Source organism: Neolamprologus multifasciatus, chromosome 8, assembly GCF_963576455.1.
Source record: "Neolamprologus multifasciatus chromosome 8, fNeoMul1.2, whole genome shotgun sequence".
Taxonomy (NCBI): domain Eukaryota; kingdom Metazoa; phylum Chordata; class Actinopteri; order Cichliformes; family Cichlidae; genus Neolamprologus; species Neolamprologus multifasciatus.
In genome coordinates, this window is record NC_140446.1 from 24,822,982 (window position 1) to 24,850,849 (window position 27,868).

A 27,868-nucleotide genomic window follows, 5' to 3' on the forward strand; every position below is an offset into this window, starting at 1 on the left:
TTTCCCTGTATGGACACGGCTCAGCATTAAAAGCTGTTTCTGAGTTTAAGTCCTGTCTCCTGAGTCCTGCATTGGGGTCGACTTCATCAGTGCCAAACTGTGACAACAGGCCTCTGGTTTAGATGGCCATGTATGATAAAGTTACATGTAAACTCCCCACCTGCCACATTTAAGTACCTTTTAGTTTACTGGCTTATTTGTGAGGCCTGCAGCTATACTGCTTTGGTTTACTTTTACTAGTAATGGCAAAATGTCTAAGCATAGCTACATCGCTGCCAACCCACTGCTGAAATGCTGCTGATGTCATCAATGTTAGCAACAATGAGCTTTCAGCCATGGACCGCTATGATTGGATCGACTTGTCTTGCATAATACCGGCCACTGACTTCACTTCTTTACTTTATATCCACTCCACACTCCCACTCTAATATCAAGAGGGAGGTGGAAGTGAAATAACTACTCAGCATTTAGCAGATATATTGTAGAGTTTTATCATACACAGGTGAAGTTCAAACCAGAGGATTTACATAATGAATAAATAAATGATTTTATGTAATTCCACTTACATATTCAATTCAATTCAATACTTTATTTTTCCACAAATTTCGCCTTGTGTGCCATATTTTGAATGATGGGTCAGTGCTTAAAACTCACCAATAAAGAGGAGGAGGACAGCAAAGGCTCCCACCTCCACTGGAGTTGCTTCTGGGAGAGCCTGTAGTTTGGTCCACACCCTGCGAAAAATATCCTGCAGCTGCTGGTCCATGCTGACTTCTGGATGCAGGAGTTGAAAAAAATGATATGAATGATTTTCCAAAAGAAAAAGGCCTCAGTAGAGCTCTAAATGTAGAAATGAAAAAAAAGAAGTTCAGCTCCACCCTGGACTGCTCCGATTTTACTCTTCCACCCTGCAATTATACCTCAAGCCTGATTTTTTTTTTTTAATTCTTTCAATCTCTAAATCCTCTATGCTTTCCAAGTACTCACTCATTATATATCAGCACCACTAATTAGTCTACTGTATGTGTAGTGAGATTTGGCAGACCACATGTCTAGGCTGTACGTGTTTGTGAACAGACTGTGTGCGAGGCTTGTGTCAGGCCTGGTGCGTTTGTATCCACAGACAGGAGAAACCTTCCTGCGTGTGCAGTTTAATTATAAACAAGGCTAACTATTCCAGGCCTGGCATTTCAAAACTGAGGCCTGTCATCAGCACTGGAGCAGCTGTGTGTGGGAGAAGCTGCTGAGGCGATAAGGGCACAGGAACACGACAGGACACTGAAGACATCACCGATAAATTCCGAATGGACTAAAAACCTGCCGACTAACCTGTGTGGAACCAAGTCCGTACTGAGTACTCCAGTCTCTTTAACACAGTGCCACAACACGTCACATAGTAATTTCAAAGCCCTGGATTTTCATATAATGTTAAAATAGTTGTTAAATAAATAAATTGTGCTAAATCTAGAAACAAAAGGCGTTCTTCCGGCTTTATCAATTTTTGTTGTAATGCTAGCATTTTTTGATGTAAAAAGCAAAACAGTTAAAAAAAAAGATTTACATTTACTTTTTGACTGGCCAAACTCTCTAATTTAGTTGTTTTGATTAAGTTTACGAAATTGTTTTTTTTTTTTACTTTTTTTTTGTCTTTGTCCTAACCCTCACCCATATTTAAGAGACTTGCATTGAGTATAGGTAAGTTTAGCAAATGCTAGCTTTTTCGCCTGCCAAGCTAATGTAATGCTATATATATATAATGCTAACTAGCAGTTAACTCAACTGATCTTGCTGAAGCGCTGCAGAACTGGTGTATAAAACTGACACTGGTTACACTGGGACACTCTCCAAGTAAAAACATTTAAAACACTGTTTTTGATTTACTTAAACAGTTATTATCTAGCTATTAAACATAACATTTAAAGTACGATACCCAAGACGCCGTTTGTTGCTAGGCAACATAGTCACAAAAATGTTTAAAAAAAAGGTTTGTCATGGATTACTGGATTTATCAATTTATCTATTTTACCATTTGACTATTTTATGTATGGATGCAATGTTTTGTATATCCGTGTTGTTTCTTTTAGTTTAAACTGTATACTCTGATGCTTTTCTGACTTTGTGTTGTGTATTACACCATATATCTTGGTGTATGTTCATTTCCAAGGATGACTAAATAACTACTGATTTAGAATGGTCTTTCAGTAACTGTACAACCACATAGTGATGTACACAGTGATTTTAGATATATTTAATATACTAATATCCCCTTTTTTCATTGGCATAAACAAATTCAGTACCTATGCAGATTTAACATGTCATTTTCAACCATTTAATATATTAGACACTGCACTTATATCATTAATATACTAAATAATGAATTTTTGATCAATGCAGAACCCTGTGGAACACCACATCTACCGTCAAAACTGATGATAATCTGCAAACTGTACATATTAAAGCTTAGAGCATATTAAAGCCTTACTTGTTGTTTATTAGTGATGCATACACACATATGCTGTACTGTACTAATCTATTAAATCTGTTTAGTTTAATGTGCGTAACTCTAAGTAAAACTATGTGATTATTCAGAATTTATACTGACTCTTATTCTTTATCAGATCAGGAAGTGCCACCACATGTACTATAGTTTTTTTTCTTCTTTTTTTGTGGTTGTCATACTTGACATGTTCTGTTGCTTTAGTCATGAAAATCAGTCTGCAGTTCATAACGGATTTCCTGTTATATTTGTTTTTGACAGTCAGTTCCACATGACAGAGTGTGCTTTTAACACTTAATACCCCCAAACACTGCGTTATTTCATCATAAGTGCCTAAATACAGATACTTTTACCCTGGGCGAATATATGTGTATATTCTTTGTGTTTATAGCAGCTCCTCCAGCTGATTCCAAGCACCTGCTGGAGTGAGGCTGAAGAATGTGAGGCCTCTGCTGCTGACCCTCTTCACACTGCAACCTCTTGTCTTTGTCCTTCCGCTGCGCTCACATTATGTTTGGTAAGGCGCAAACGAGAGTAAAACATGTAACAGAAATCAAAGAAATCACCTTCTTTGTGGTTCATGTAGACAAGTTTGCTTATTTAGTACCTGTTTTCTTTACTTTACAGCACTTAAGCATTTCCATTTGAGAATGACAAGTACAGTAAGTGTGGCCTTCAAATGTTAGTCTGTATAAACTTGGCATAAAGCACAGTAAAAGCTAACATGTGCAAAGACAAGAAAAAGCTCTTACCTCTTTAGCAAATGTGTGCCACTACTTCCACTTGTTATTTCTTCTCTGACAGCAGAGCCAAAGGCAGAAGTAAACAGTCCCCAGAACGTTTCACTGACTTTTACTCCCGCTTGTTTTCTCCCTCCCCCTCTTCTTTCTCTCTTCTCATAAGTTAGTTTGTGGTGCCTGCAGGTCTTCTGCTCTTCATCTAATTAGCCTGCTTCAGTTCAGACTGAGAGAGAGAGAGAGCAGCACTGGATGTTTGGACGTAATATGACTCTTTGAGCAGATCAGCAGCCGTTTCTTTTTTATGACCACAACTGTTCCTCCTGTGAGAGTGTTCACTTTCTCCTGCTTTTCTCAGAGAGTTTGCGTACCTCCTCACTCTTTCCCCTCCCTTCTCCCTCCTCCAACTAGTTTCCAAATCAACTCTTTCCCTGCTTTCGCTGTGCCTCTCTCCCCCTCACCCTCTATCCTGTCTGTACATCTGAACACTCATTCACTGTTTTTTCCTCCTCCTCCTCCTCCTCCTCCTCCCTCTCTGTCTCTCTGTCGCTACAGACCAGCTGTGCCAAGGCCTCTTTTTTGTCTTCAGTCACCCTGGAGACGAGGCTGCTTCTAAAAGAAGCAGGGGGTGGTGTGTGTGTGTTTGTGTGTATGGTGTGTGTGTCCATCCTTCTTGTGTCCTGCCATCTTAGCTCTTACCAGCGTGTTTTTCTTTGTTTTTTGTTTTGCGTTTGCTGTTGATTCGATTAAGTGAAAAAAAGAGAAAACTGTCATGACTTGAGGTGCGGCTGATATCCGCCCTGGGAGTTCCTCCCGGATCAGAGGTGGGGTGTTCTCTCCGAAAGAAGGAACAATCAGGCCATTTCTTCTGTTTTTCTATTTATTTTCTGACCAGTCCGCCTGGCTAGTATGTGTTCTCCAGTTTGTTTAGAGAAAAATAGGGCGGGTTGTGGAGCTTTGGTGAATGTCGTTACAGGGAATTGCGTTAGAGGATATGTGGACATTCCAAGTTACGCTTATTCATCCATAAATGACCATTAGTCATTTCCTAAAAGTTTACCAGAACGCAGCACAGAGTTCCTGAAACTGAAGACTGTTAATTTGCCTCGAACGTCAAGCCTCAGATAACGCATGTTGGTCAGATCGCTGCTTTTGTTTCACAATGAAAAATAGATTCACATGATACTTCTTGTATTTGACTTCCACTTTAGTATTTTAGCATTTTCAGTCTACTGTCCGGTACAAACCACATAGGGATATACTGCATATGAAAAACAGTGCACGAACCACAGATTGCATCTAATGTGTTTTGTATTTTTCATAGAACTTACACTTAGTTAAAGTCGGCCTTGGGGCATTTGCTAATAGGATTTGTTGCAGATTAAAGCCTTTCCATCAAAGTCTTATGGCAGTGCAATTAGAAGGATTATTGTTGTGGTCTTTAGGAATAGTGTGATGGAAGATTTCTCCAAGGACATCAACTATATCCATTAAAATACTTAAATCACCTGGTTTATTTGATATTTTTTACGATCATTTTGTTTGAATGCCTCGAGTTCATCATTGTAAAGTACTTTAAGGAACAATTTTGACTTCATATTTGAGGTACTTTTTGAAGTATACGCAGTATTGATACTATTTTAATTCCTTCCTTGCCATGAGGGTGCCACATGTTTGATTTGGAGTTTTACACCGGATGTCCTTCTTGATGCAACCCCAAAGGAGATTTGTATCTGCAGCTGGAATTGGACCTACAGCACTGGAGTTTATAATACTTAAAAATCGGCTTGATGTGATTTTCGCATCAAGCACAGGTGAAGCTGTGTTTCTGGTCTTTCCTTTGGAACAGGAGACTAATATTGCCTTTCAGCTGTCTTTTGGTGAGGGGTCAGCTACACATTCCACTATGCTCTGAAGCTGCTAACTTTGCATGCTGAAATGCTCAAATTCCAACTGTTTGTTTATCTCTTTCACTGTTACTGTAAATAAGTTAGAACAGCTTTAAATGCTCTATGATAAATGTGACACATCTAAATATTTATTTTTTATTTATTACTTATTTTTTATTCAGTATCTCCCTCCTGGCTGTGAGTAACTCATTCAGTTCAAGGACTCTTTAATTTATCATCTCCTTTATAGATACTGTGGAAGATTAATGTAGGGATGTCATTAATACTGATGTAAAAGGTTAGTGTCTTCGGGTCAGATCGCTCAGTGTGTAACAATAGGCTGATTTGCATTGACGCCTGTGTAGGATGTGGGGAGGTTTGTGAATAAAGGCTTCTGGCTGAATCAGTCTCCTTTCAGGCTTTGTTTTGGTCAAGCACAGCAAGTAATGTGATCGTATTTTAACCTTGTGACCCCGACGCTGTCAGACTCATAGTGTACTCAACAAGGAAAGAATAGCAGCTCAAATTCTTTTGATTGGATTATCAGATTAGTTAATTGATGAAGGATTAATAGGTGTGAACGTGAGTGGCTGTCTTCTCCATTAGCCTTGCCACAGGCTGGCAACCTGTGCAGGATGCATCCCGCCTCTCACCCTTTGGTCTCACCCCCCACCCTCTAAATTTCCACTACCTTGATAAAGATAAGCAGAAGAGAATGAATGGATTAAGAATTAATTCTGGATTTCTGCACCACTTCACACTAAACAGTGTTGGAACAGCCTAACGTAATCAGTGATTAAAGGCTAAACATTAACATTTGCATTTAGTTTTTAGGCTTGAGCGGTTCTGAGACCTGGCTGGCTCAGCGTTTGTGTCATTTAAACCGAGCCTTTTCTGCATCACTCCTAAACATTGTGCTGACATCATATGTTCAGTACACCAGGGATTAGCTCTTGTTTCCATTAAATCAAACATTCACAGACACAAGGGAGCATGTAGCTTGTAATCCTGTTCCTGGAATCTTCGAGTTTATTAGTTCACAACTGGACAACACTGTCAGTACTGAACGTCATGCGGTGAAAGGAAACGCATGGATTGGACCGTACGGGTGAGGAAGGCTGGTAAAAATTACAGACAGTCGTCATACTTTTTTAGAATAACAATTTAAAGCATGCATGGAAAAATGCATTCATGCACAGATTTATTTATACGAACATCACTCTTGCCAGTCTAATTCAGAGAACTGCAGGGCGATGTTAAGAAGCACATAAAACCTAAAACTATCTTTGGTCATCTTGTTTTTTGTTTGCTGCAGTTATTAAACCTACAGTTGGTAATGATTAGGCACTAGGTGTTTCTCTTTTTTTGTGCTGTGCTTTGTTCTGCAGGAGATAATTGGAGTGTAATTAGCTGAACGTGCTACCTGGGCTCATTAAAGCTCTCTCCTTCCTGAAGTCGCTCCGTGTCTCCCAGACTCAGACTAGCTCAACAACAGCATGTGTTTTTGGTTTTATCCTGCATTCCTCATACTCTGCCACTCCTCAGTGCATGCTTTACACTGCTGACTGATACACACATATTCCTTTAGTTTATGTTTCGTGTAAATAAATGGTCTTTTTCTAAATTACCACCTCATCTTCGCCTTCTAGTTGGGCTGTGACATCAGGAACAGCATGTATTGAATGTTTCAAAGGAAAGGCAAACTAAAAACTTGTTTAGTCTGGGTTTTTTAGTATACAACTACTTATATTAGTTTTTAGCATGCATAAGACCACACCAGTCATCAGTAGTGCTTCAGAAATTAATGCAATGCAGCTACTTGGGGACAAAAATAGGAAACCAATTGGTAAAAAGCTTTGAAGCCACTTCTATTTCAAATTCATTCAGTTAATTCTGACTGATCTAGTATTGTGGAACCAAGGTATGCATGTGTATGTTGTCAGTTTTAGTCTAAAACCAGCTTTTCCAGTTTAATAGTTTCTGTTTTTTTTATTTTTTTAATCTCTTGAATTACATTAACTCCAACTTCTTCCCCTTTTTCTGCTCAAACTTTTGTTATGACTTGCCTAAAGTTTTTTTGCAGTGTGTGTTAGTCGATCATAACACAGTAAACATTTTTTCAAGAGACTCATGTAGAAGTTTTTAGTTGTGTGGTTTTGTGCCAAACAACAGATTTTTGTGCATGTCTGATAAAGGAAGAGAAGGCTTGTGGTTGAGAAGAAGTGTGAGATGAGTGAACATGTGAAAATGTTGTGCGACTGGATGGAAAAATAAATCATTTGGTGTGAGCAGCAGAGTTGTGATAGTCTTAATCACTTTATAAATCATGCAAAACCGGCCATGATGCCTTTTTTTGTTGTTCACCAACCGCTCAAAAAGCTTGTCCATTAACTCCATAGTCGAGCTGATAATACATATGTATGGGGGTAAATAACACACTGCTTTCAGCACACAAAACATCTATTTGAATTGCAAAACTGGTTATTTTCCCTCTGTTTTCATCCAACACAAAGCTGCTCTGAATTCGGAGCAGAGGTCTGTTTTAAATCAAAACTGTTCTGTGTAGCCAGAGTTTGGCAGCTCTTCATAAATTTGTGCAATAAAGAGATTCAACTGTGGAGGATGATGACTCCTCTGTGAAGCCTTATGTTACACATTGTCATAGTGCAACAGTCACCAAAGGGGCTAGAGGTCAAATCCAACCCTTGTGTACCCAGAAAATGTCCCATTTTAGTCACCACAACAACAGCTGGTATAGATAGCCCAAGTATTCGTGTATGCATGAGAACCGCTTGCCCAGCTGAGTTACTTAGTCACATTCCTCAGAGGACCCTCCAGCTCACAGCAGGCTGTCACAGTGTCAGAAAGCGTGAAAATGGCTCCTCTGACTGGGAGACCAGACCCAGTCTGGCGTCCATCTGTAGCTCCAGTGTCACGTCAGGGCTGTAGATGTCACTGTTATACAAATACACACGTGGGTGAGTTATGTCAGTGGATTTGAAGCGCTTGAGTGAATTGACGTCAATGAAAGCGCATGCTATACATTTGACATATCATCATTAAAAATGACCAACATGTAAATCCCAATCCTGTTTCATTCGTGTTACAGCTTTAATCAGTGAAAATGGACAAGCTCAAAGGTGCAGAGGAGTTCATATAGGTCTCTCTTACAAATGAAGGAATCTCTGTATGTCAGACCATGCATTCTTCATTTGTCTCTACAACCATTACACCTGGCCGGCAGGAGAGTCACTGTGGATACAAGAGAGTGAAGTCTCCCTCCCTTGAATGGTCCTCAGTAGGTCTTAGTTGGGTAGATTCAACCTCTAATAAACAACAGTGCAGGACATGCTATTCCATTATTTATTTAACCAAAGCTGTGTGTGAAAAGGTGAGCACACCTCATGATTCAATAGCTTGAAAAGCCATCTTTTGCAGTAGAATCGTTTTCTATATGACTTTTTCAGTCTCTGTCCTGATATACAAAACATTAGAAGGTAAACGGTCTTGTGTTGCTGTTTTTTCCCCCACAGGACTGTAAGAAAGATCCAGGATGTTGTTATGACAAGCATGAAACACCAGCTCGCCCTCTAGTGGTGCAGATAGCATGCAACATATATAGTGCAACACGGTGAGATGACTTTTAATGATATTGCCTGTGAGATGAGATGAGACACAAAATTCCTCACTTAAGTCAAAATTTCACAGTTTTACATTCTAGATGATACAAATAAAGAATTGAGTCCATTAGAATATCAAGACATAAGCAAAAAAATGTCTGTTCCCCAGTGCTTTTTTTCTTTTTTTAAGGGGAGGAAAAGATTAGTTTGTTTAGTATTACAGGACAGTTTGGCCACTGAGCTATCAGGACTTTTTCTGTAAGTGTACACATTTATTTTTTACAATTTATTTTTATTCCATTTTACGGCAGCAGCAATGTAAGACGTACTGCTGAAATAGACCTTTTTTTTCATATATTAAGACATCTCAGGGATTAAATGTGTAGTTAAACTTCTTTACACAGAAAGTGGGCTGTATGTGGCCCACAATGTAAAATTCCCTGCTCTAAAACGAACAAGTGGACCCAAATCACGTCAACAAATGCCTAGGTGTAGGCCGGGTAAACGTTTTTCCTTTAATTTGTCACCCCGCAGTAGTTGCGCTTGCAGTTAATGAGCTTAAATTGTGGACGGCATGTCTTGACTTCTCTTTTGACATCAATGTAGAGGGCGCACTTGAACAAAAGCTGGACGAGTGGAGATAAGCGGGTGTTACGAGCGGTACGTGAAGGCGTCGTGAGCATGCTGGCGCTAACAGCGGCAAAGGAAGTGCCGTTATTCTCTGCCACGTCTGTAGGCTCCTGAAGCAGCGCAGCCTGCAGAGGCGGCAGGTCGGAGCACCGGGATGAGCCGGTGCGTGGTGGTGGGGGGATGAGAGGGGGGCAGTGGGAGTGACCGAGGAAACGCGGAGGAGAGGAAGGAAAGAGGAAACACGTCGAGGCACAACACAGCGCTGAAAAGAGCTCCGGCTTCTAGGAGCCACCGCTGTCTTCTGGAGGATCCTTTCCTGCAGGACGTCTATTGTCCGGACAGAGCCGCGGGGAAACCCATGCTAAGCTCAGGGAGAATGGAGGAATTCGTAACCGAAGAGGAAGAGCCATGGTACGACCAGCAGGACCTGGAGCAGGGTAAGACAAGTCACCATCCTATCCTCCCTGCCCGCAGCATCCCTTGTTTCTGTCAGCTTCTGGCACCGGCCGCTCAGCCGGCCTCTTCGAACAAAGACTCTGTTGTCGTGAGATACGACAGAGAAGTCATTTGGAGCCGTTTGCTTGCTCTGCTTCAGCGCAATCAATAAAAACAGCGAAGGAGTTCCCAAAGAGCGGACTGCGCTTCTTTAACAACAATGCTTTGAAAGCATGCCAAGCAGGGCCTTTGCATGGCTGGAAGTAGTCAGCATCAATGTGATGCACCCGTGTCAGGGTCCACCATATGGAAGTCCTAATCGAACTAAAGCGCATATTTTTAGGCACCGATGTTGCAATTCTGGGTCGATGTGTTTAAAATATTTTTCCACTTGTTTTGTATTGATTTATTAAATGCTTTGTGTCAGGGATCCCCATTCTAAAATATAGCTGAGCCATTCAATTTTTTAACCTCTGCATCACAATTATTTTTATTATGTTTTGACATCAGGAAATGTCCTCTATGTTGCTGTTATCAGTAGAGTTTGAGAGTGAATATCGATACAGTATAGTAAAAACAAGGCAAACCAAATATCAATATTTTATTACAGAAATTCAAATACTTTGGGACATGCACCACCACCCTGAGGTAACCCAACACTAGAAACACCTAGCTTGAGAAAATTAGCTCCAAATTAGGAGCTAATTTTCTCAAGCTAATTTTCTTTTGCATAATTTATAAGTTAATAGATGGCACTACATGGTTGCAGAGAGCAGGACCTGTTTGATTGCAAGGTACTTGAAACCTTTCTGCAAACAGTTGCAGTCTGACTCGGACTGACTGCAATCGTTCTCAGTGAGGTTGTCAAAGGCTGATTTCTGTCTAATTAAAAATGCAGACAGATTGCCAACATGTTGCCATCAGTCTGCACGAGTCTTAGTCAATGAGTACAACTCAGCAGGCTGCCAGCTGGTTGTATTCTGTTATATTCCTCAAGAACAGGAAGGTTACTGAGCAGAAATGTAATAGTTAGATTGCTGTTCATGTAGATGGCAACAGCTACGTGATTTTTCAATGATTTACACTGTTAATGGCTGTATTATCAGCTAGCATGCAATTGCCAACCATTAAACTACAAACTGATGCCAGACTGATAGCAGACTAACTGCATGTTATGGTGACATTTATGGCAGGTTTTTGTGACAGTGTTGAGATGGTTATCTGATGTGAGATAGCTTTATCTTACTGGATAAAAAAATGTATTGACCAAGTTTAATTTTAAGGACAAAAAAAAAATCGAAATATTTTCATATGGTGAATAAGGGGCTATGATAATATCATATTGTGGGATGTCTAGTGATGGCCAGCTCTAGTTATCAGTGACTAGGGATGATAAAATAAGATAAAACAAAGAGATAAAAACATTTTTCTGTAAAATAAATAAATGGAAAAAGAATTGCAGTTTGCCAACATTATTCTGATTGAGCTAGCTTTTGTGAAGGAAAAATCTCAATAACCTTCCAGTTCAAAGCTTGCTAATTAACCAGTGTCTTTCATTAACACCATAACCTCCGCCCAGTAACAACACAAGGGACTCGACTGTGTTGCTATATTTAAAGAACACCTAATGTCCTCATTTCCAGCTCCAAATTATTATTATTATTCACTCTTTATTCCTTGGTGAAGTCCCTGAAATTATTGTTGCCGTTTAGTTTGGCCAACTCTCTCCTGATTGGCTGCCCATTGTAAACATAAAGTCTGAACTGCTGGTGGGTGGAGCTGTGTGCCTCGGATGACCATATTAGGAATATCCTCTGTTACTGACATCATACAGTGCCAAGAGGAGAAAACACTGGTGCATTTAGCATCAAATCTGAAGCTTGTACATACACTGACTTTATTATTTGAAATATCTGCCATGTTTAATATGAGGATTTCCTATTATAACACTGTATATATGACAAAAAATTAGTAAAGCCCAACGAGCTGAAGATACAATAAACATTTACTAAGCCTTTCAAATGTATTTCAGTGTTCATACAAATTGCAGCTGATGTCGTAGCAGATGGATCCTGTATCAGCTGGTCTACAGCTGAATGACGGCAGCTGTTTATATTCCATTTCCAGGGAGCTTTTAAATGTCGGTGACTCAGGAAATTACATTTTGAATGAAGTCACACAGTCTATTTATTGATGAATGGAACATCTGCAGATATTCATGAGCCAGTTTGAAACCAGTCTGAACCTGATCATTCAGGGACTTGTATAATTATGTTTTTAGGACGTATCCACAGCTGTGAGTCTTCACATTCTCTGTACCACTTAGCTCATTTCCTGTCGTGCATAATCTCTCAATCACCTGCTCTCTGCTCATCTAATTATAATGCTAAGCTACATTTCCCCTGGCTAAGGCTAAATGGTGCTGATGCTGTGATCCTGACTAGAAACACCAATGCACGCACAAACAAACACACTTACCATCATGATGTCATCGATTGATAAGCTAACTTGTTTCCTGTGCACCAAGTGTCACACATTAGGGAAACCGAGGGTTAAAACAGGTTTTTAATTGGCTTTATTTTGGGAGATGGTGAGGAAGAAAAGAGTGAAATTAGAAGAAAGACGAGGCAAATCGGAGCGACAGTGTGAGAGGAATGAAAGTGTAACAAAAGTCAAAATGGCTGGAGCCAGAGAAATGAGCTGCGTCTCTGTGCAGAGAGATCTGAGTTTGATGGAGCAGAGAGGATGTCAGTCCTCTCTGAACAGTGCTGGGCTACAAAGTGCTGACTGCCCCAGTTCATCTTCAGTTGCGTGGCATTTCTAGGTGCATCGAGTCCTTTGATAGGCACACCACTCTGATCGTATGACCTTGTTGTCATGCAGGAATCACTGTAAGTTGTTGTTCTTTGGGATGACTTTCACCACAGAAGTGTTGGCTAAAATGTGGATAAATTTAGTAGTTTTTAATAAGAATTGCTAAAAGATTTTAAAACTGTTTAATAGTAGTCTTTGCCTGTTTTTGCCATTACCGTCTTTGACCAAGGATCACTGTCAGTTCATATGGTAACCTCTTCTCAGCCACAATGTAGGCCTGCCTTCAAGCCAACCCTGCTTTTGATTTGTTTACTTTTTTAGCTGAGCTGCAAAAAGCTTCCTCATCCTTTTTAGTGTGTCTCACATGAGCTCACGTGCAGATTGCTCAAGAGCTATACTGACCATGATACAATCAAAAGGTGCTATGGAAAAAATTTATATTTTCAGACTGGTTGGCAGTCGTTCCTGGAGGTTGCTGGCTTGTGTGTGCATGTTTAGACGTCTTTTTTAGGACAGAACATTGCCGTGCTACTATACTTGTGAGGACCAACAGTCCCAAAATGCCTGTTCCCATGATTTCGAAGTCATTTTTGAGCCTAAAAATGTTGTTTTAGTGTCAGGTTTCTAATTAGGTTATGGTTAGGTTTAGGCTGAGGGTTAGGGATTCATTTTTGATGGTTAGGGTAAGTGGCTAAGGAAAGCATTATCTCAGTTAGATGTCCTCACTAAGATATAAAATAAGTGTGTATGTGTCTATGTTGGCGGTGAAGATAAGAGAAGTGGCTGAACCTGTTTTCATCTTATAATCAGATTTTTATGAGAGGTGCATATTTTAAAATATGATCGTTGCATCATGGGGCTGTATTTGAGAGAGTGGTGTTGGGGATGAAAAAGTACAGTCAGCTTTTGAAACACTATAAAATAGCATCATTTCTCAGCATGACAAAATCTGCGAACACGCTGCCAATGCAGTAAAAGCATACTTGGATGGAAAAAACACACCTGAGTCTTGCCTGGACCTCAGCATTACTGAAGCGTTTATTATCTTGATTATTATTGTGGGATTATCTTGACAGAGATTTATTTCCCCAACTCTTTATCCAACTGGAGAAATAAACATGATTCATATTTAAGTGACTTTCATAATGAGCAGTATATACTGGTTGAATAGATTAAATAAAGAAAAGAACAAAAAGTGCTATATGAGCAAAAATAACAACAAAAATGAAGGGTGACATTAAGTGAAAACAAACTGAAAGTCTGAGTGTGTTTGGATGTGGCAGGTGTTAAACTAGGCCTGTAACTGTACAAACTACTCATGATGTCACGTCTCAGCTTTCGACTCTTAAAGGAGGAGAAAGCAGGAAGGATGCAGACGTGTAATTGGGATGCTTTTTTGTTGCTTCTTTGTTTGGGTTTATTGTGTGTTAGCCTGAGCCTCTCCTGGCCGATGACCAAGAAACTAATAAGTGGCTCTACCAGCTGAGACTGGGGGGCTGTTTGCCTGCATACATCTGATGAGAGAGCTCTCTAAGCACTCCTGTTACATCATAGCTGTTTACATCACTCAGGAGTAGAGAGCAATATCCCAGGATGTTTTTATAAATAGCTACTTTGCCATGTAGTATGCATCATTGCAGTCAGTATTACAGCCTGTATAAGCACTATGGTGTAGTTCTTCTGTCTACTGAATGTTTCTTGAGCATTTTCTGTTACAAATTTAGTCTGAAACACTGGAAAAGAGGAACCAGAAGTCTTATTTTCCACATTCCAGTGAGTCTCGTGGGTGATACGCACCTACCCAAAAATCAGCCTGTGGAAGACATCACTACGTGCTGTACTGAATGCACGGATTCGACTGCAGAAGCATTCACACACTCTAAAAAATAAACTTTTATTTTTCTCTGAAGTACTGACACTCTGGCAGCTGGCTGCGTGGGTTGTCTGGATAGCTTCTTCATGCATGATGTAATTGTGTCGGTGTTCCGGCCTCGGTGATGTCACCTGTGGGTCAATGTCAGGTCTGTCTGGAGCAAACGGTTGTCTATGACAGCTATTAACTTGCAAAGTTGTTTTCTTGTGAAGTGAGTTTCATCGATTGCCCCTCTTCCCCACTTCCGCTCTTTGTTCTCCTCCTCCTCCTCCTCTTTTTCTCTCCTCCTCCTCTTCCTCTGTTGTTGTCTTGATACTGAGGCTTTAGGCTGTGTAGCGCTAACTCTCTCTCCATCATCCAAATCCCCTTCGACATCTTGTAGACACAAAGACTTTTGGGTTGTCTGGTTTTATTTGGGCTGTATTTCACATCATTAAGACAACTTCTGAAAAATGCAGATTTGTTTTCTTTATATTTATAAGAGAAGCGCTAATTAGGGTAACATTGTGCTAATTTTTATGGCAGTTTCATGGTGATGGAGAGAGACAGAATATAAACCACACATCAGGAAATAACACTTTACATGAAAAGTATAAATTGATTTGCATGTCATTGAAATAAGTTTTCGGTTCCCTGCAAACCAGCAGAAATCTGGCTCCCACAGATTGGCTTTGTGCCCACGTGGCACACGGATTACAGTCAGTCAGTTAAACTTTAGCCCAACCAAAATCTTAAGGATAAAGGTCACTCTTTCGAGGATGCCAATGTTCACATTTTGGACAGAGAGGACAGATGGTTTGAAAGAGGAGTGAAAGAAGCATCTACGTCCACTGTGAGCGACCATCTTTGAACAGAGGCGGTGGTTTACGACACCAACTCTCTGCCATCTATAATCCAGTTTTGAGATCCCTTCCCAGACCCCTTAACGCCCACTCACATCCTGGGCCATCTGACCTCAGGAATTCGCATGATAAGGTGGGGCCAGGTTTCACAATGAGCTCACCCGAAACTCTGGCTGATTGGGACCCACACCCGCTTTCACACCTTGGCTCAGGCGATTAGAGGATCATCAAGGGATCCTTTTGTCCCTCTGTGGGGGGAAACTCCCACTAGGTTTATATCTGGGACTCTCCACCATTTGACCTTAGAACTGAAGAAGCTTCTCGGATGAGAGGTGAAACGTCTTCAAGCAACTTAAAGAAGTCCAGACGCTTTTCTTTGCAAGCTCCTTTGACCAGCCCAACCAAAACCAAAATCAAACTCTTTGGCATCAACTCAACGCACTGTGTTCGCACGGAGGTGGAAACATTATGCTTTGCGGCTGTTTTCCTGTTAAGGGTACAGGACAACTTTGCTACATTGACGATCCCACGGTAGAGGCCATGTATTATAGATACTGGTTGAGAAACTGCTTCCCTCAACTAGAACAATGCAGAACGTTCTTGGGTGGATCTTTATACCCCCACAGCAACACAGGAGCAGCTAAAGAGCCTAGCCAGTCTCCAGACTTTCATTCTATCAAAAATAAAATCTTTAGGTTTCTTTACCAGTTAGTAAGTCGTGTTTTGCTTTCATTTCAATGACATGCAAATCAATTTATGACTTTTACGTCATGTGTTTTTGTTTTTTTCCTGGATTTGTGGTTCATATTCAGTCTCTCTCCCTTAAAATAAAACCACAAACTACTAAACTTTAAATAAAATTTAGACTGATTGTCGACAGTATCCAAATGGAAAGATGTAATAATGTAATGTAGAATTACTGAAAATAAAAAAGCTCATACTCAAATCAATACATTTAGAAAGTGTGTAAGAAGTAGATGATAAAGTATTTTGCACCAGTCATACAAATATGAGTATATATCAGATCTAATGGGGGAACAGCATGGTTACTCTGTGTACTCCTGCTTATGTGCTTGCAACTATAGGAAAATGTTGCATTGATGCAGGTCATCAGTTGCCTGGATGTATTATGGCCTGGCATTGATCCATTTGCTCACTATTCATTACTTAAGCCAGAGGCTTGACTGCATGACAGATGACTTTGTTGGCTGTTTAGTCCTTCACTTTCTGAAAGGCTGCAAGCCACTTTTTGCTGACTCAGAGCCAGTAATGTAGGCCATCAGTACTGCTGAGTCAGCGCACGGTTTAAGTGGATGCTGCTCATCTTAATTTGGAGCATTTTAGCAGCCTGGACGTATAAATAAAACACTAAAATGTGCTAAAGTCAGAGTAAATGGTCTCTCTAAGAAAAAGACAGCATCCCAGCGAGTGAAATCTCTATTCTCATCTCAATCTCAGATGTGTCACTCCAAATAATCTGGGTTCCAATCTGTGACCTTCGTATTCAGTCAGTGGAGAGTAGGAGGCTCGGAGGGAGACGTGCTGCAGGGAGGAGCGCTGCCTCGCTGTCTTCCCTCTATAATTGAATTGGTCCAGGGCGGGCTAAGGCGATGTGATGGATCACTGTAGTTATAACCTTGCTTAAAATAGAGCTGTGTGCTGCGTTAAATGTGGCAGAAGTCATCTAAATTGTGCAGCTGCATTATGTCTTCTTCTGTGAGATAACCCCCCCCACTGTCACTGTTCATTTCACACCTCTCCCTTCCTGTTCTCTGATGTCACTCATTCAATCTGCCTCTTTAAAAATATTTCATCTGTTCCTTTTGCATTTCTAGATCTCCACTTGGCAGCAGAGCTGGGAAAGACTCTGTTGGAGAGGAACAAAGAGCTGGAGGACTCTCTGCAGCAAATGTACATCACCAATGAGGAGCAAGTGCAAGAGATCGAGGTGTGGACCACAGAGCAATGAAAATATAACATTAATTAATATCACAAGTCTGCTAGCTCACGGGCACTCAGTAACAGCAGTGAACAGGATTGTTGCAGGAAGTGCAATTGCAAGTGAATTCTTCTGCAATACAAAAAATGTGTTACGGAGTCCCACAGGGCTCTGTACTCGGCAATAGTATTAGGTGACAATGCAGATGACACCCAGCTGTTTTCCTTATGCCACATGAGTCAGCTTAAAGACATTAAAGTGCAGATAGCCGGTTGGTTTCTACTCGTGTCCGAAGGGGACACGGTGTCTTGCCAGAAACCTTACTCTGGATGGCATTACCTCGGCGTCCAGTACTACTGGGTTGATCTATTTTTGTCCTTTAATTGTACTTAAAAAGTATTTTTTAAGACAGTCGTTTTTCATCTAAACAGTGCTGTCTACATTAGGAACTTCCTGTCTCAGAGTGATGCTAAAAAACTACTTTGTGCATTTGGTACACATTGGCTAGACTATTGTAATTCCTTATTATCAGAATGTCCTAATGGATCCATTAAAAGGCTTCATTTCCAAACACGAGAGATCATATTTCTCCTCCTGCATTTTCCGCAGCCATCCGCTGTTACATTCCTCTGTCGAACCACCAGACAGTATGTTTGGCAGGAGGCCTTCTCTCTGTTTTAAAGGTTAATCTGAAACGGCTTATTTTCTTCATTTCTGTGCACATATTCCTGTTCCTAGACTCTAGTAAAGTAGCTCTGCATGACTAATAACTGAATCTAATCTAATTAAATTTCCTTATACTGGACCTTGATGCAAATCCTTGGTTCACAGTTTGTAACAAACTTTCGTTTTGGTTTTCTTTGAGCCTGCTTGTTATTTATTTGCTGCTCCTTGTACAGAGAGTATTTGAACAGCATGTGGGTGGAGCCTTTGTGCTCACACTTCTCAGTGACAAAGAGCCAAAAGTATTTAAAACCCAGCCTTAAATGGAGCATTTTAGAACAGAATGACGTTTGAGCTTATGGTGAACAGGGCACCCATAATTTCTGTGTGCATGTACAATGAAAATAAAGGGCTGCTCTATATAAATAGACCTGGATGAGGTGACCCGTGAACTGTCCCTTTGTTACACTGCTGTAGACTATTTTCTTCTGTGTAACACAATGCTTTAGCGCAATTCATGAATTAAATTAAATTGGGTGGAAACACCCATCGTGCACATGAAACGTGCTTATTTATGTGCTTATCTTTAGTAAGGAATTTTCTGCTAACTGGTGAAGTCCATCTGCTGAATGATATCATGCAGTATGGTGTGAAGCTGTACAGCAGGTGCTTAGTGGCTCTGGAAGTTAGGTTGCAGTGATAAATCCTATATATGTGCTGTAAAAAGTAAATGAAAGCCAAATTTAAGTGACCGTTAAAAGCTTCTAGCTTCAGAGATCTATTGTTGGAACTTTACCTGAAGTTGTGCATTTTTATTTGCGCTAAATATGTGTATGCGTTTGTTTCCAGTACTTGTCAAAGCAGCTGGAGGTTCTTCGGGACATGAACGAGCAGCATGCCAAAGTGTACGAGCAGCTGGACGGGACTGCCAGAGAGCTGGAACGCACCAACCACACGCTGGTGATGGACAGCAAGTCCTCGCAGCAAAAGATCGAGAGGTGAACGGGACTGGGAGCTTTCCTTTTTCCATGTTTTTGGCCTTATTTCATTCATTTATAAATCTTTGCCCTCTCTCATGCAGGTTAACGGGGACTATTGAGACTTTGCAGAACCAGGTGGAGTCTCTGTCAGGGCAGGTGGAGCAACTTCGCTCCATGGAGCAACTGCGGGTCAGGAGGGAGAAGAGAGAGCGACGCAAGACCATCCACTCATTCCCTTGCCTGAGGGAGCTTTGCACAGCACCCAGGTACCTGTTTTGTCTTCCATAGAAGAGGAAAGTAGTTATTTAAAGTCACACTTAAACACTGCATGCCAGCATCAAACGGCTAAATGTTGGTCTCCTCTGTTATTTTGTCAGGTATGAGGATGAGTTTGTAGTGGGCAGGGCTGAAAGTTTTACTATGGAAGCCAAGCGTCAGCCATTTGAAGAAGAGAACCAGCACCTGAGGGAAGCGGTGTCGGCTCTGAGAGCTGCTGTCCGGGCCGAGAGGAGTCGCAGGGAAGGGGTGGAGAGGGAGTGCAACCTCCTGATATCGGAGTTCTCCCGGCTGCAGACACGGGTGCAGGTGGGGTGCAAAAATAATGCACTAAGCATGTTTGGCTGTTAAGATACAGGAAAACATACAAGCAGAAAAGATGATATCAGCAAGCTGGGTTTTTTTAACTGCTAGCAGGGACAGTGCTAATTTGTCAGAGTCCATTTGATTTCATTGGTTATGACATTTAATTATGTAACACCCCTAATGAAAACGACTGACTAATGGAGTATCGTTTTGAATATTCAAACTAATTTCAAATTTAGAATTATGGCCTTAATCATAATCATATTGTTCTATTCAAAAGTGGTCAAAAGTGTGACCACATGTGAACAGCGAGGCTTGGTGAGCTAGCTGCATGTATATGTTGCTGAGGTACGTCAGAGGTGCTGATACTACATAATTAGTGCTCATAAATAGAGTATTAATAAGATGCCACTCAGCTTTTTTTTTTTAAATAACCAAGTGGTAAGCATGTTTATTTTTCCTGCAAGAAAGTTTGTCTTTTTAAGGTAGAAGTCCGTGTGTACATGCTCACTTGAGCGGCCTCAAGTGGTCATTAGCAGAACTGCAGGTTTCTGCACATTGGCTTCTTTTTTTCCAGCCACTTCAGCCTAAGGTTTCTGCATCTGTCAGACTAAATAGTCATTGATTATGGAAAGGGGTAAAATGTTCTTTAAATCTGATCTGTGTGCAGTTTAATAAACTACCTTGTAACTTCAAAAATGATGATTTGTTGATTATAATTTAAAGACAATTAAGTGGGGGAGAATTTTGCTATGATGTGCTATTTATGTCTTTATTTGGAGTGTGGGTAATGAATTTTATTTGAAATAAAACTAACTGGTTGTGCTCACAGGATGCTGAGAGCTGCCAGGCGAGAGTGCGGGAGCTGGAGGTGGAGCTGCAGGAGCTGCAGCAGCTGCGCCGAGCTCGAACTTTCCTTCTGAGCAGTGAGGATGATGGTGTGGCTCTTACCCAGACTGTCCTCAGTATCACCCCGGAAACCGACACCTTTTTGGAAGTGGAGGTCGGGGAGACGGGAGGAGGCGTCAGGGAGGAGACCGCAGGTGGAGGAGGTGTTGGAGGTGAGGCGTTACCCGATTCCAGTCCTGTGAGGAAAAGCTGCAGCGACACGGCACTCAATGCCATCGTGGCCCGGGATGCGTCCGGCAGAAGGAGAGGCAGCTACGCTCTGCACGCCAATAGCGTGAGGAAAAGAGGGATGTCCATCCTAAGAGAGGTGGATGAGCAGTACCACGCCCTGCTGGAGAAGTACGAGGAGCTGTTGGGGAAGTGTCGACGACACGAAGAGAGCCTGTGTCACGCCGGCGTCCAGACTTCCCGGCCCGTCTCCAGGGACCCGTCTATGAAAGACTGTGCCATGGGCCCCATCGTGGCACCTCCCCCTACTCCCACCCAATCGCCGTCCACCCCTGAAGCCATCGAGAGCATCAGCAAACAGGTGGAGGCGGTGGATAAGCGGCTGGGGCAGAACACTCCAGAGTACAAAGCCCTTTTTAAGGAGATCTTCTCTCGTATCCAGAAGACTAAGATGGACATCAAAGCTACCAAAGCTGCGAAAGCTAGCAAACCTGGTAAATCTGGTAAATCTAGTAAACACTAAATTTACACCGACTGGCTCTGGAGACGGTGACATCATTGCTTGTTCAGTGTTAGGCTGCGAAGGTGTCCGGTGCGAACGTTCTTATAGAGGGTGCTGCTTTTAAAACCACTAATTGAATTATGGTTCAGGTTGACGGAGGTCACTCTTGTGATCGAGAGCTGAAACCTTCTGATTTGCATGCGATCAATCTGTAAACGTTGGAGAACTTTAGCATAAAAACATAAACAGTTTAATTTCAGCCTGGTCCAAAGTCTGTTCTGGCTTCACTGCCTTACTAACTATACTTAAAACACTATTACACAGCTTGTGGGCCTGACCAGTACACCAAAAGCTAAAGTTTCACAAAAACGAATAAAACTGCATATCTGAGAGAAACACGAGTACAAATCAATGTCTGTCATGTGTTGCTTTTATCATAGAGAACTAAACTAGCATTTCTGTGATTATAATAAGACAAAGATTGATTCCTCACCTCACAAGCCGAGGATGACCTGGAGGTGCTACTTTTACTAATATCACTGGTCGCATTAACTCTAGTGAAGCATTTTTGTCTGGATGAGATTCCTCCTTCCTGTGTGTGACCTTACTTTGGCTTAGTGAAAGTTTACGGGGCTTCGCCTTCAATAGTTTGAGATTTTGGGAGAGTGATGAAAAGATCCATACCAGTGCTGTTTGTATGTTATTAAGCCACTGCTCGTTTAACATAAACACTAACCCGACTCTTGTCGTAACAAGTTGTGGGTTTTGGGGTCATTTTTGCCCAGGAGCAAAAGTGTTGTGAATGAATATAATACAGAGATTATTGTTGCTAATACTAGGTAGTAAAATAATTATCTTTATACTGGGTTATATTCTTTATCTTTCAGTCTTCTACGTTACTGAGTGCACTCAAACCTATAGCTGGCCAGTTGCCTTGCTAGCAGGTCAAAAGCAGAGATGAGCACTTGTGAAATGAGTTATGTTGAAAGTGTTTGAAACGTTGGGGTCACTTTTTTTTTTTATAATTAATTATCAAGCAATACATTTCACACACTGGCTTCTGTCCAGCTGACACTAACATAGCTGGTAGCTGCCAAAATCCATTTATATAAGATAAGATTAAGTAACCATTTGGACAACATTGCATATATCCACAGTTTGTATAGCATAGATCAGCATATATACAACTAGTACTTGTTTAAGATTTTATTTGAACGTAACACGGTGCAGGTACTGCAGACAGGGTTTCTAGTATGTGATAAAACATTAAAACAAAAAGGGCCAGACTTGAGGCTGCAAAAGCAAGTCAGTCCCCCTAAACTCTGATGGAAAAATGCCCACCTCTGGAGGAAATACACGTTTACAATTTGGTACTAAAACCCATTTTGGTCTGCTCTTCGGCCACAGTGGATCATCTGCCTCGATCTCTCACCCTGTCCCTAGCACCCTCTTCTGTCACACTAACCATCTGCATGTCCTCCGTCACTGCGTCCATGAATATTCTCTGTGCTCTTCCTCCTTTCCAACCTGGCAGCTCCATCTTCAGCATCCTTTGTCCACTATTACGTCTTTCTGTCTGTACAAACCTTATCAGCGTTACCTCACTTAAAACCTGAGCTTTTCCTCTAATTCACTCCCTTCTGATCCTGTCCCCTCCTGGTCACCCAAATAAAAGCTCAGTATCTTCAACTCTGCTACCTCCAGCTCCACTGCCTGTCTTTTTGTTATCAGCTTTCACTGTTACTGTTATCCTCCTGTCACAAATCTACTCACTCCACCTTCCCTGCACTCTCTTCTTCTCCTCTCTTGTGCACTCTGTTGCTTTGGATGATTTCAACTCATCTACGTTCAAGACTCCTTGCATCTTCACCGATTCACCTGTCTCCCTTTCATAAAAAATAGCATGACTCGCTGTTGATTAATTCTACTAACAGCTTGTGCACCTCCTTTGTTGATTGAAGTGCTAGTATTATTAATACTATATATCTAACAAGACAGCAACAGCCAAAATGCTAAAGTCGAGGTTCATAAGGAATATCTGTTCCCAACCAGCTGTTTGCAACAGTGCTTAAAAAGTACGTGCAGGAAAATGAAAGACCTGGCAACCCTGGCTGCAGGCAGTACTGAGAGCTTCTTCAGAGCCCATCACTACCATTTCCAAATTACCCCAGTAATATTTTTCTACCTATGTTCTGTTTAAAGTTTGCATATTGGCACAAATTTGGCAACAAAAATGCTAATACCGACTGATCTGTGATAGGCCCAGTAAATGCTACAAAGCTTCTGACTTAGAGATGAGTTGCAAAAGGACAATCTCTGCAGATAGCTGTTTTCACTGTTTCCTGGGCATTATGAGCTTTCATACAGAATACAGTAAATATAAAGCATGAGGATTTCTGGTTGCTGGGGTGACCACTGAATGAAGACGGCATGAAGGTTTGTGAGGAAGTAGATTTTATATAGTTAGTCATTCACACTTAATAGCTGACGTGTAACCGGTATAAGGCTTCAAACCAGGGCTTTTTCTAACACCTAGCAGTCTTACCAAACTATAAAGCTAACCTGCAACATATTGCACCTTTTTCACAATATACAATAACTATGCCTTTTTTCTTGGTAACCTCCTATATGTAAACCTTTGTTATAATGAATGTTATTACGGTTATATATTTTATACACAGCACTTCAGCGTCGTGGAGGACAAATAGACACACCAACCACGGAGGGATCGTTAACTAGTGTTTAAGGCTCATGTGTGTTTTTAGGAAGAGAAAAAACCCCACTGTGGATAATGGATTTTGTGTGCAACCCAGAAAACAGTTAGTGAACAAACTGTGGTGCGTTTGAGGTCGGCGCTCGTGTCATTTCGAATGATCCAAGCGCAATGCGAGAACACGTGTTAGCAATGCCAAACCAGAGCCTGTTATTATTCTGCCAGGTTCATGGGGTTTCTGTACTGTAATGACTTACCTATTGCACTTAAAATGTCTGACGCCTCATCTTTTCATGTTTAGGATAGCTAACATTAAAACTGTACCTGTATTTTGATTTTTGTGTGAATTTTTTCTTTTTTCTTGTTTTTTTTTTTCTTTTTTTCTTTTATTTTCAGTGCCGATATGTGAATGTTGATAACATACTGTCAGAATAAATTTATTTAATTTGCTTTACTTTTATTATCCAGTTGAAACTTGTGCATTATTACTTCATAAGACATTTGCATTAATGTTTAGTCTAATCTGGTATTAGTTCCTATTATTACTGAACTAAGACTTACTTTACCCTGTTAATAAAGCATTTATATAATGCATTCAGTCTCTTTGTATTTGTTGTATAATTAAACTGAGTAAGTAACACTTCCTGACTCTAGAAATAGTTTATGCATGTGTGGATCAGACCCTAAGGCCTCCTCTCACACAAGTTTCTCTCCCTGACCCAGTAATCCTATTGCAGGTGAGATGTCATGTCACACAAATTAGTTGATCTCCATTCCTTTTTTCACTGGTGGCTGCAAACTGTTGGTTATGATGGAAATAATAAGACTATGGAAGTGGCCACAAGATGGGAAGAGTTTGGTCATCCAGGAAGCGCTCAGAAGAAAGCCATTGCATAGAAATAAAGGATCAATCCTGTCGTGCTTGTATTGATCCACACTATTGATATTTGGATTTATAGGCCCAACTCTATTGTCTACTGATCATTCCACCAAGTGAGGTGTTTCAGTCATACAAAACTGGAAGGAGACCCTGGGGAAGCTGGAGAAATTATATCACAATACTGAGTTGGGAACACTCCAGCACACCATAGGATGAGTTGGAGGTGATGGCTGGTAAGAGGAAGGCTAGGTTATCCCCTGCCCAGAGAATTGACTGCATAAACCAGATATGGGCAGGGATGTTAAACTCATTTTGCATTGTGGGCTATATACAAGTCGGATATATAAAGTGTAAGTATTTGTTCAAAAATATAGGGAGTAAAAGTAAAAAGTTGTCAAAAAATAACTACTCAAGTAAAGTACAGGTATCTGAAAAGTTAACGAAGAAAGTAAACAGTAACGAAGTATTTATACTTTGTTGCTTCCCACCTCTGTGCCAAAGTTTTTAAAGTGACTTTAGCTGATGTATTATTGGAGTAGTAAAAAAACACAAGACTTCAGCACATTTTGTGAGTACAGGGAAGGTTTTCTCATCAACAGCTACTGTACTTGCACTTGATTTGTTGGGACAATGCCTGAAGGATAAAACGCTGCTGTTCTACAAGGTATAACATCATTTGTGTTGTAATAGAAGTTGAAATAGTGGTAGAAAGTAAAGTACCGACGTCGTATAGTTATATATTTAGGTATTTGGATATACTTGGGTTCATCGTCTATCAATCTGACCGCGTGGCCTAATGGATAAGGCGTCTGACTTCGGATCAGAAGATTGAGGGTTCGAGTCCCTTCGTGGTCGACTTTTGCTTACGTCGCAGCCGCCAAATTCGCTTTCGTTTCAGTTGGTTTTTAGACAGCTAACCTTCCACCAAACGGCAGCCGTTTTTTGGAATGTTTGTGTCCTTGAGTCAATGTTAAAATTAAAAGCAAAACGAAATGAAGATGTTGTGTATGTAAAACGGAACTCCTAGTGAAGCTAATAATTATTGATGGTATCCGTCCAAGCGAACGCTAACGTTATGGTTATTTAACTTACTAGCGAAAACGATTATTCTTTAAGGTTAAGACACTAATGTTACAAAAACTAGCAATCTTATCAGTCAGTTCTGGCAACAACGAACACGTACAACATTGAGTTAAATACAGAAATAATCACCCCTTTCACCGTCGGCAGCAGAGTGGCGCAGCGGAAGCGTGCTGGGCCCATAACCCAGAGGTCGATGGATCGAAACCATCCTCTGCTAAGCCTTGTTTTTTTCATGAAAGAATAACCCTTGGCTCTTCTCTCTTCAACAAAGTGCTGTTTATTATTACTATAAGCGTCATTTTATACGTGTCGTTGAACATAGTGTGTTAAAGTAGCATACTTAGTTAAAAGTAGTCTTCACTTAAAACATTGTTGGTGTTTAGTATGAAACGCTTTCAGTGTTTATTTTACAAACAACAAGAAAAACAACAAGAAAAACCCAATATGTACAATATCAACCACTTAATAAATAGTATAAAATCACAGGATTGATTAATATAGCCACTAAATCGCAGGAGGGAGAAGTATAACAGTCATCCAATTAGTCAAAATCCACACGTCTGTTCTGCTTGGTAGCTGAATGAATCTTCTTCTTTTTGAGGCGCTCATTGTTCCTCTTTTCCAACCTGCACAACACATTTCAGGTCAAATTTAGCCATTTTTAAAGTAGATCAACAACCAAATAATGCCACTCTAAGCAGTACCTTGCTGCCCTGAGAGCGATGTCTTCAGCTGTTGGCTCATGGGGCTTCTCACTGGCTTCTGCTATGATGGCAGAGATCTTCTGTATGCAGTCAGAAAGGTTTCTCTGCTGACTCCTACTCAGCTCAGAGGTCACCAGCAGTTCCCCGGTCTTAGTGATTCGGGTTTTGTTCTGCACAGCAACATCAAAGTGAAGGGTGAAAATTAAAAAGTAAAAAAAAAATCTGCAAAGAGAATAACTGTATTTTCTGTTAACTGTGATGCAAGAGTAGAAATGAATGAAATTGACATCAACAAGTCAGACATATTTCTTAACTCACTGTATGTGAAAACAAACCTTTTCAAGGATTTTTTTCCGAACATCTTCTGGGATCCATTCTGCTGTTTGCACATGGAATCGGACTTCTGCTTTTGTGCTGACTGTGGATTGAAAATGGTAGACCATCTTATTAACATGCACTATGTTAAGCACTAATTATGCACCAGAAAGCATTTATTTTTCATTTAAAATTAAACTGTGGTAACCTTTGTTGACATGCTGACCCCCAGGACCGCTGCTTCTGCTGTAAGATACCGTCAAACGTTCTAATACATAACACAAGACCATATGGATTAATACACCGTATAAATGACATAAAATTTATATGTGATTCCTCTTGAAAATATGTTTGTTTGTCCTTACCTACTGGAATGTGAACTTGGGTTTCCTGAAAAAAGTCAAAATAAAACCTGTTTCTCGATGGCAACAACTTAAACTACTCAAACTAAACACACCCTGGGATAATACACTACGTTCAATATGTCCAATAAGCTTTATTCGGAAACAGTAAACTAGTCCTTTTTTAAGGGACTTTTCAGAGGCATTCTTCCTACAACAGAAAGACAGAAACTGTTCGCGTTTATTTTACTGACCTGTGTGCCGGCTGCCTCTCGGGTCCCGTAACAAACACTCGACTGAAAAGTGTTGTTAGTGTGCCTCAGTACAACATTCCGTAATGTTACATGCTGCCTAATCACGTTTATTCCTACACAACGACAAAACACATAGGAACGTCGCGCAATGGAGGCCGCCATGTTGGAGTGACGTCTTCACGACGGTCGAAAGAACGTCGTGTAGCTGTTGCTGCGTCTCGTGACGGTAGCACATGTATGTGTGCTGGTATATTCCACACCAAACGTCGGGGTTTATTAGTAGTATTAAAGCTGTGTGTGTGCTAGTGAGATACATGTTAATTTACATTTGGGTTTGGTCCACATGTTTACAAGCAGAAACATTAAGAAAAAGTCAGGTTCCACCGAGATTTGAACTCGGATCGCTGGATTCAGAGTCCAGAGTGCTAACCATTACACCATGGAACCACACGTGCGAGTGTCAATTTTTTATGTATTTCACTACGAGAAAGAAAGATC

At 40.8% G+C, this 27,868-nt stretch overlaps 2 protein-coding genes, 1 long non-coding RNA gene and 3 other non-coding genes across 6 annotated transcripts; 3 read left to right on the forward strand and 3 right to left on the reverse strand.

Annotated features, from left to right (window-relative positions):
• Positions 1 to 691: 691 nt before the first annotated feature.
• Positions 692 to 4,268, reverse strand: LOC146513178 (uncharacterized). Its single transcript, XR_014875593.1, has 3 exons — positions 3,250 to 4,268; positions 1,781 to 2,994; positions 692 to 840 (listed from the first exon to the last, which is right to left on the reverse strand). It is a non-coding gene; the product is annotated as an uncharacterized LOC146513178 (long non-coding RNA).
• A 4,998-nt stretch (positions 4,269 to 9,266) lies between these two features.
• On the forward strand, positions 9,267 to 22,096 carry LOC146513179 (cerebellar degeneration-related protein 2-like). Its single transcript, XM_085169547.1, has 6 exons — positions 9,267 to 9,810; positions 17,173 to 17,285; positions 18,789 to 18,937; positions 19,021 to 19,185; positions 19,297 to 19,504; positions 20,334 to 22,096. Exons 1-6 carry the CDS (start codon positions 9,732 to 9,734, stop codon positions 21,099 to 21,101), a joined length of 1,482 nt encoding a protein of 493 aa, XP_085025673.1. The 5' UTR covers positions 9,267 to 9,731; the 3' UTR covers positions 21,102 to 22,096.
• mrpl58 (mitochondrial ribosomal protein L58) lies at positions 22,063 to 27,791 on the reverse strand. The gene is made up of 6 exons (XM_085169553.1): positions 27,371 to 27,791; positions 27,141 to 27,165; positions 26,984 to 27,043; positions 26,796 to 26,878; positions 26,461 to 26,630; positions 22,063 to 26,382 (listed from the first exon to the last, which is right to left on the reverse strand). Exons 1-6 carry the CDS (start codon positions 27,530 to 27,532, stop codon positions 26,298 to 26,300), a joined length of 585 nt encoding a protein of 194 aa, XP_085025679.1. The 5' UTR covers positions 27,533 to 27,791; the 3' UTR covers positions 22,063 to 26,297.
• On the forward strand, positions 25,456 to 25,528 carry trnar-ucg (transfer RNA arginine (anticodon UCG)). Its single transcript has one exon. It is a non-coding gene; the product is annotated as a tRNA-Arg (tRNA).
• trnam-cau (transfer RNA methionine (anticodon CAU)) lies at positions 25,902 to 25,973 on the forward strand. The gene has a single exon. It is a non-coding gene; the product is annotated as a tRNA-Met (tRNA).
• On the reverse strand, positions 27,746 to 27,817 carry trnaq-cug (transfer RNA glutamine (anticodon CUG)). The gene has a single exon. It is a non-coding gene; the product is annotated as a tRNA-Gln (tRNA).
• Between the last annotated feature and the right edge of the window lie 51 nt (positions 27,818 to 27,868).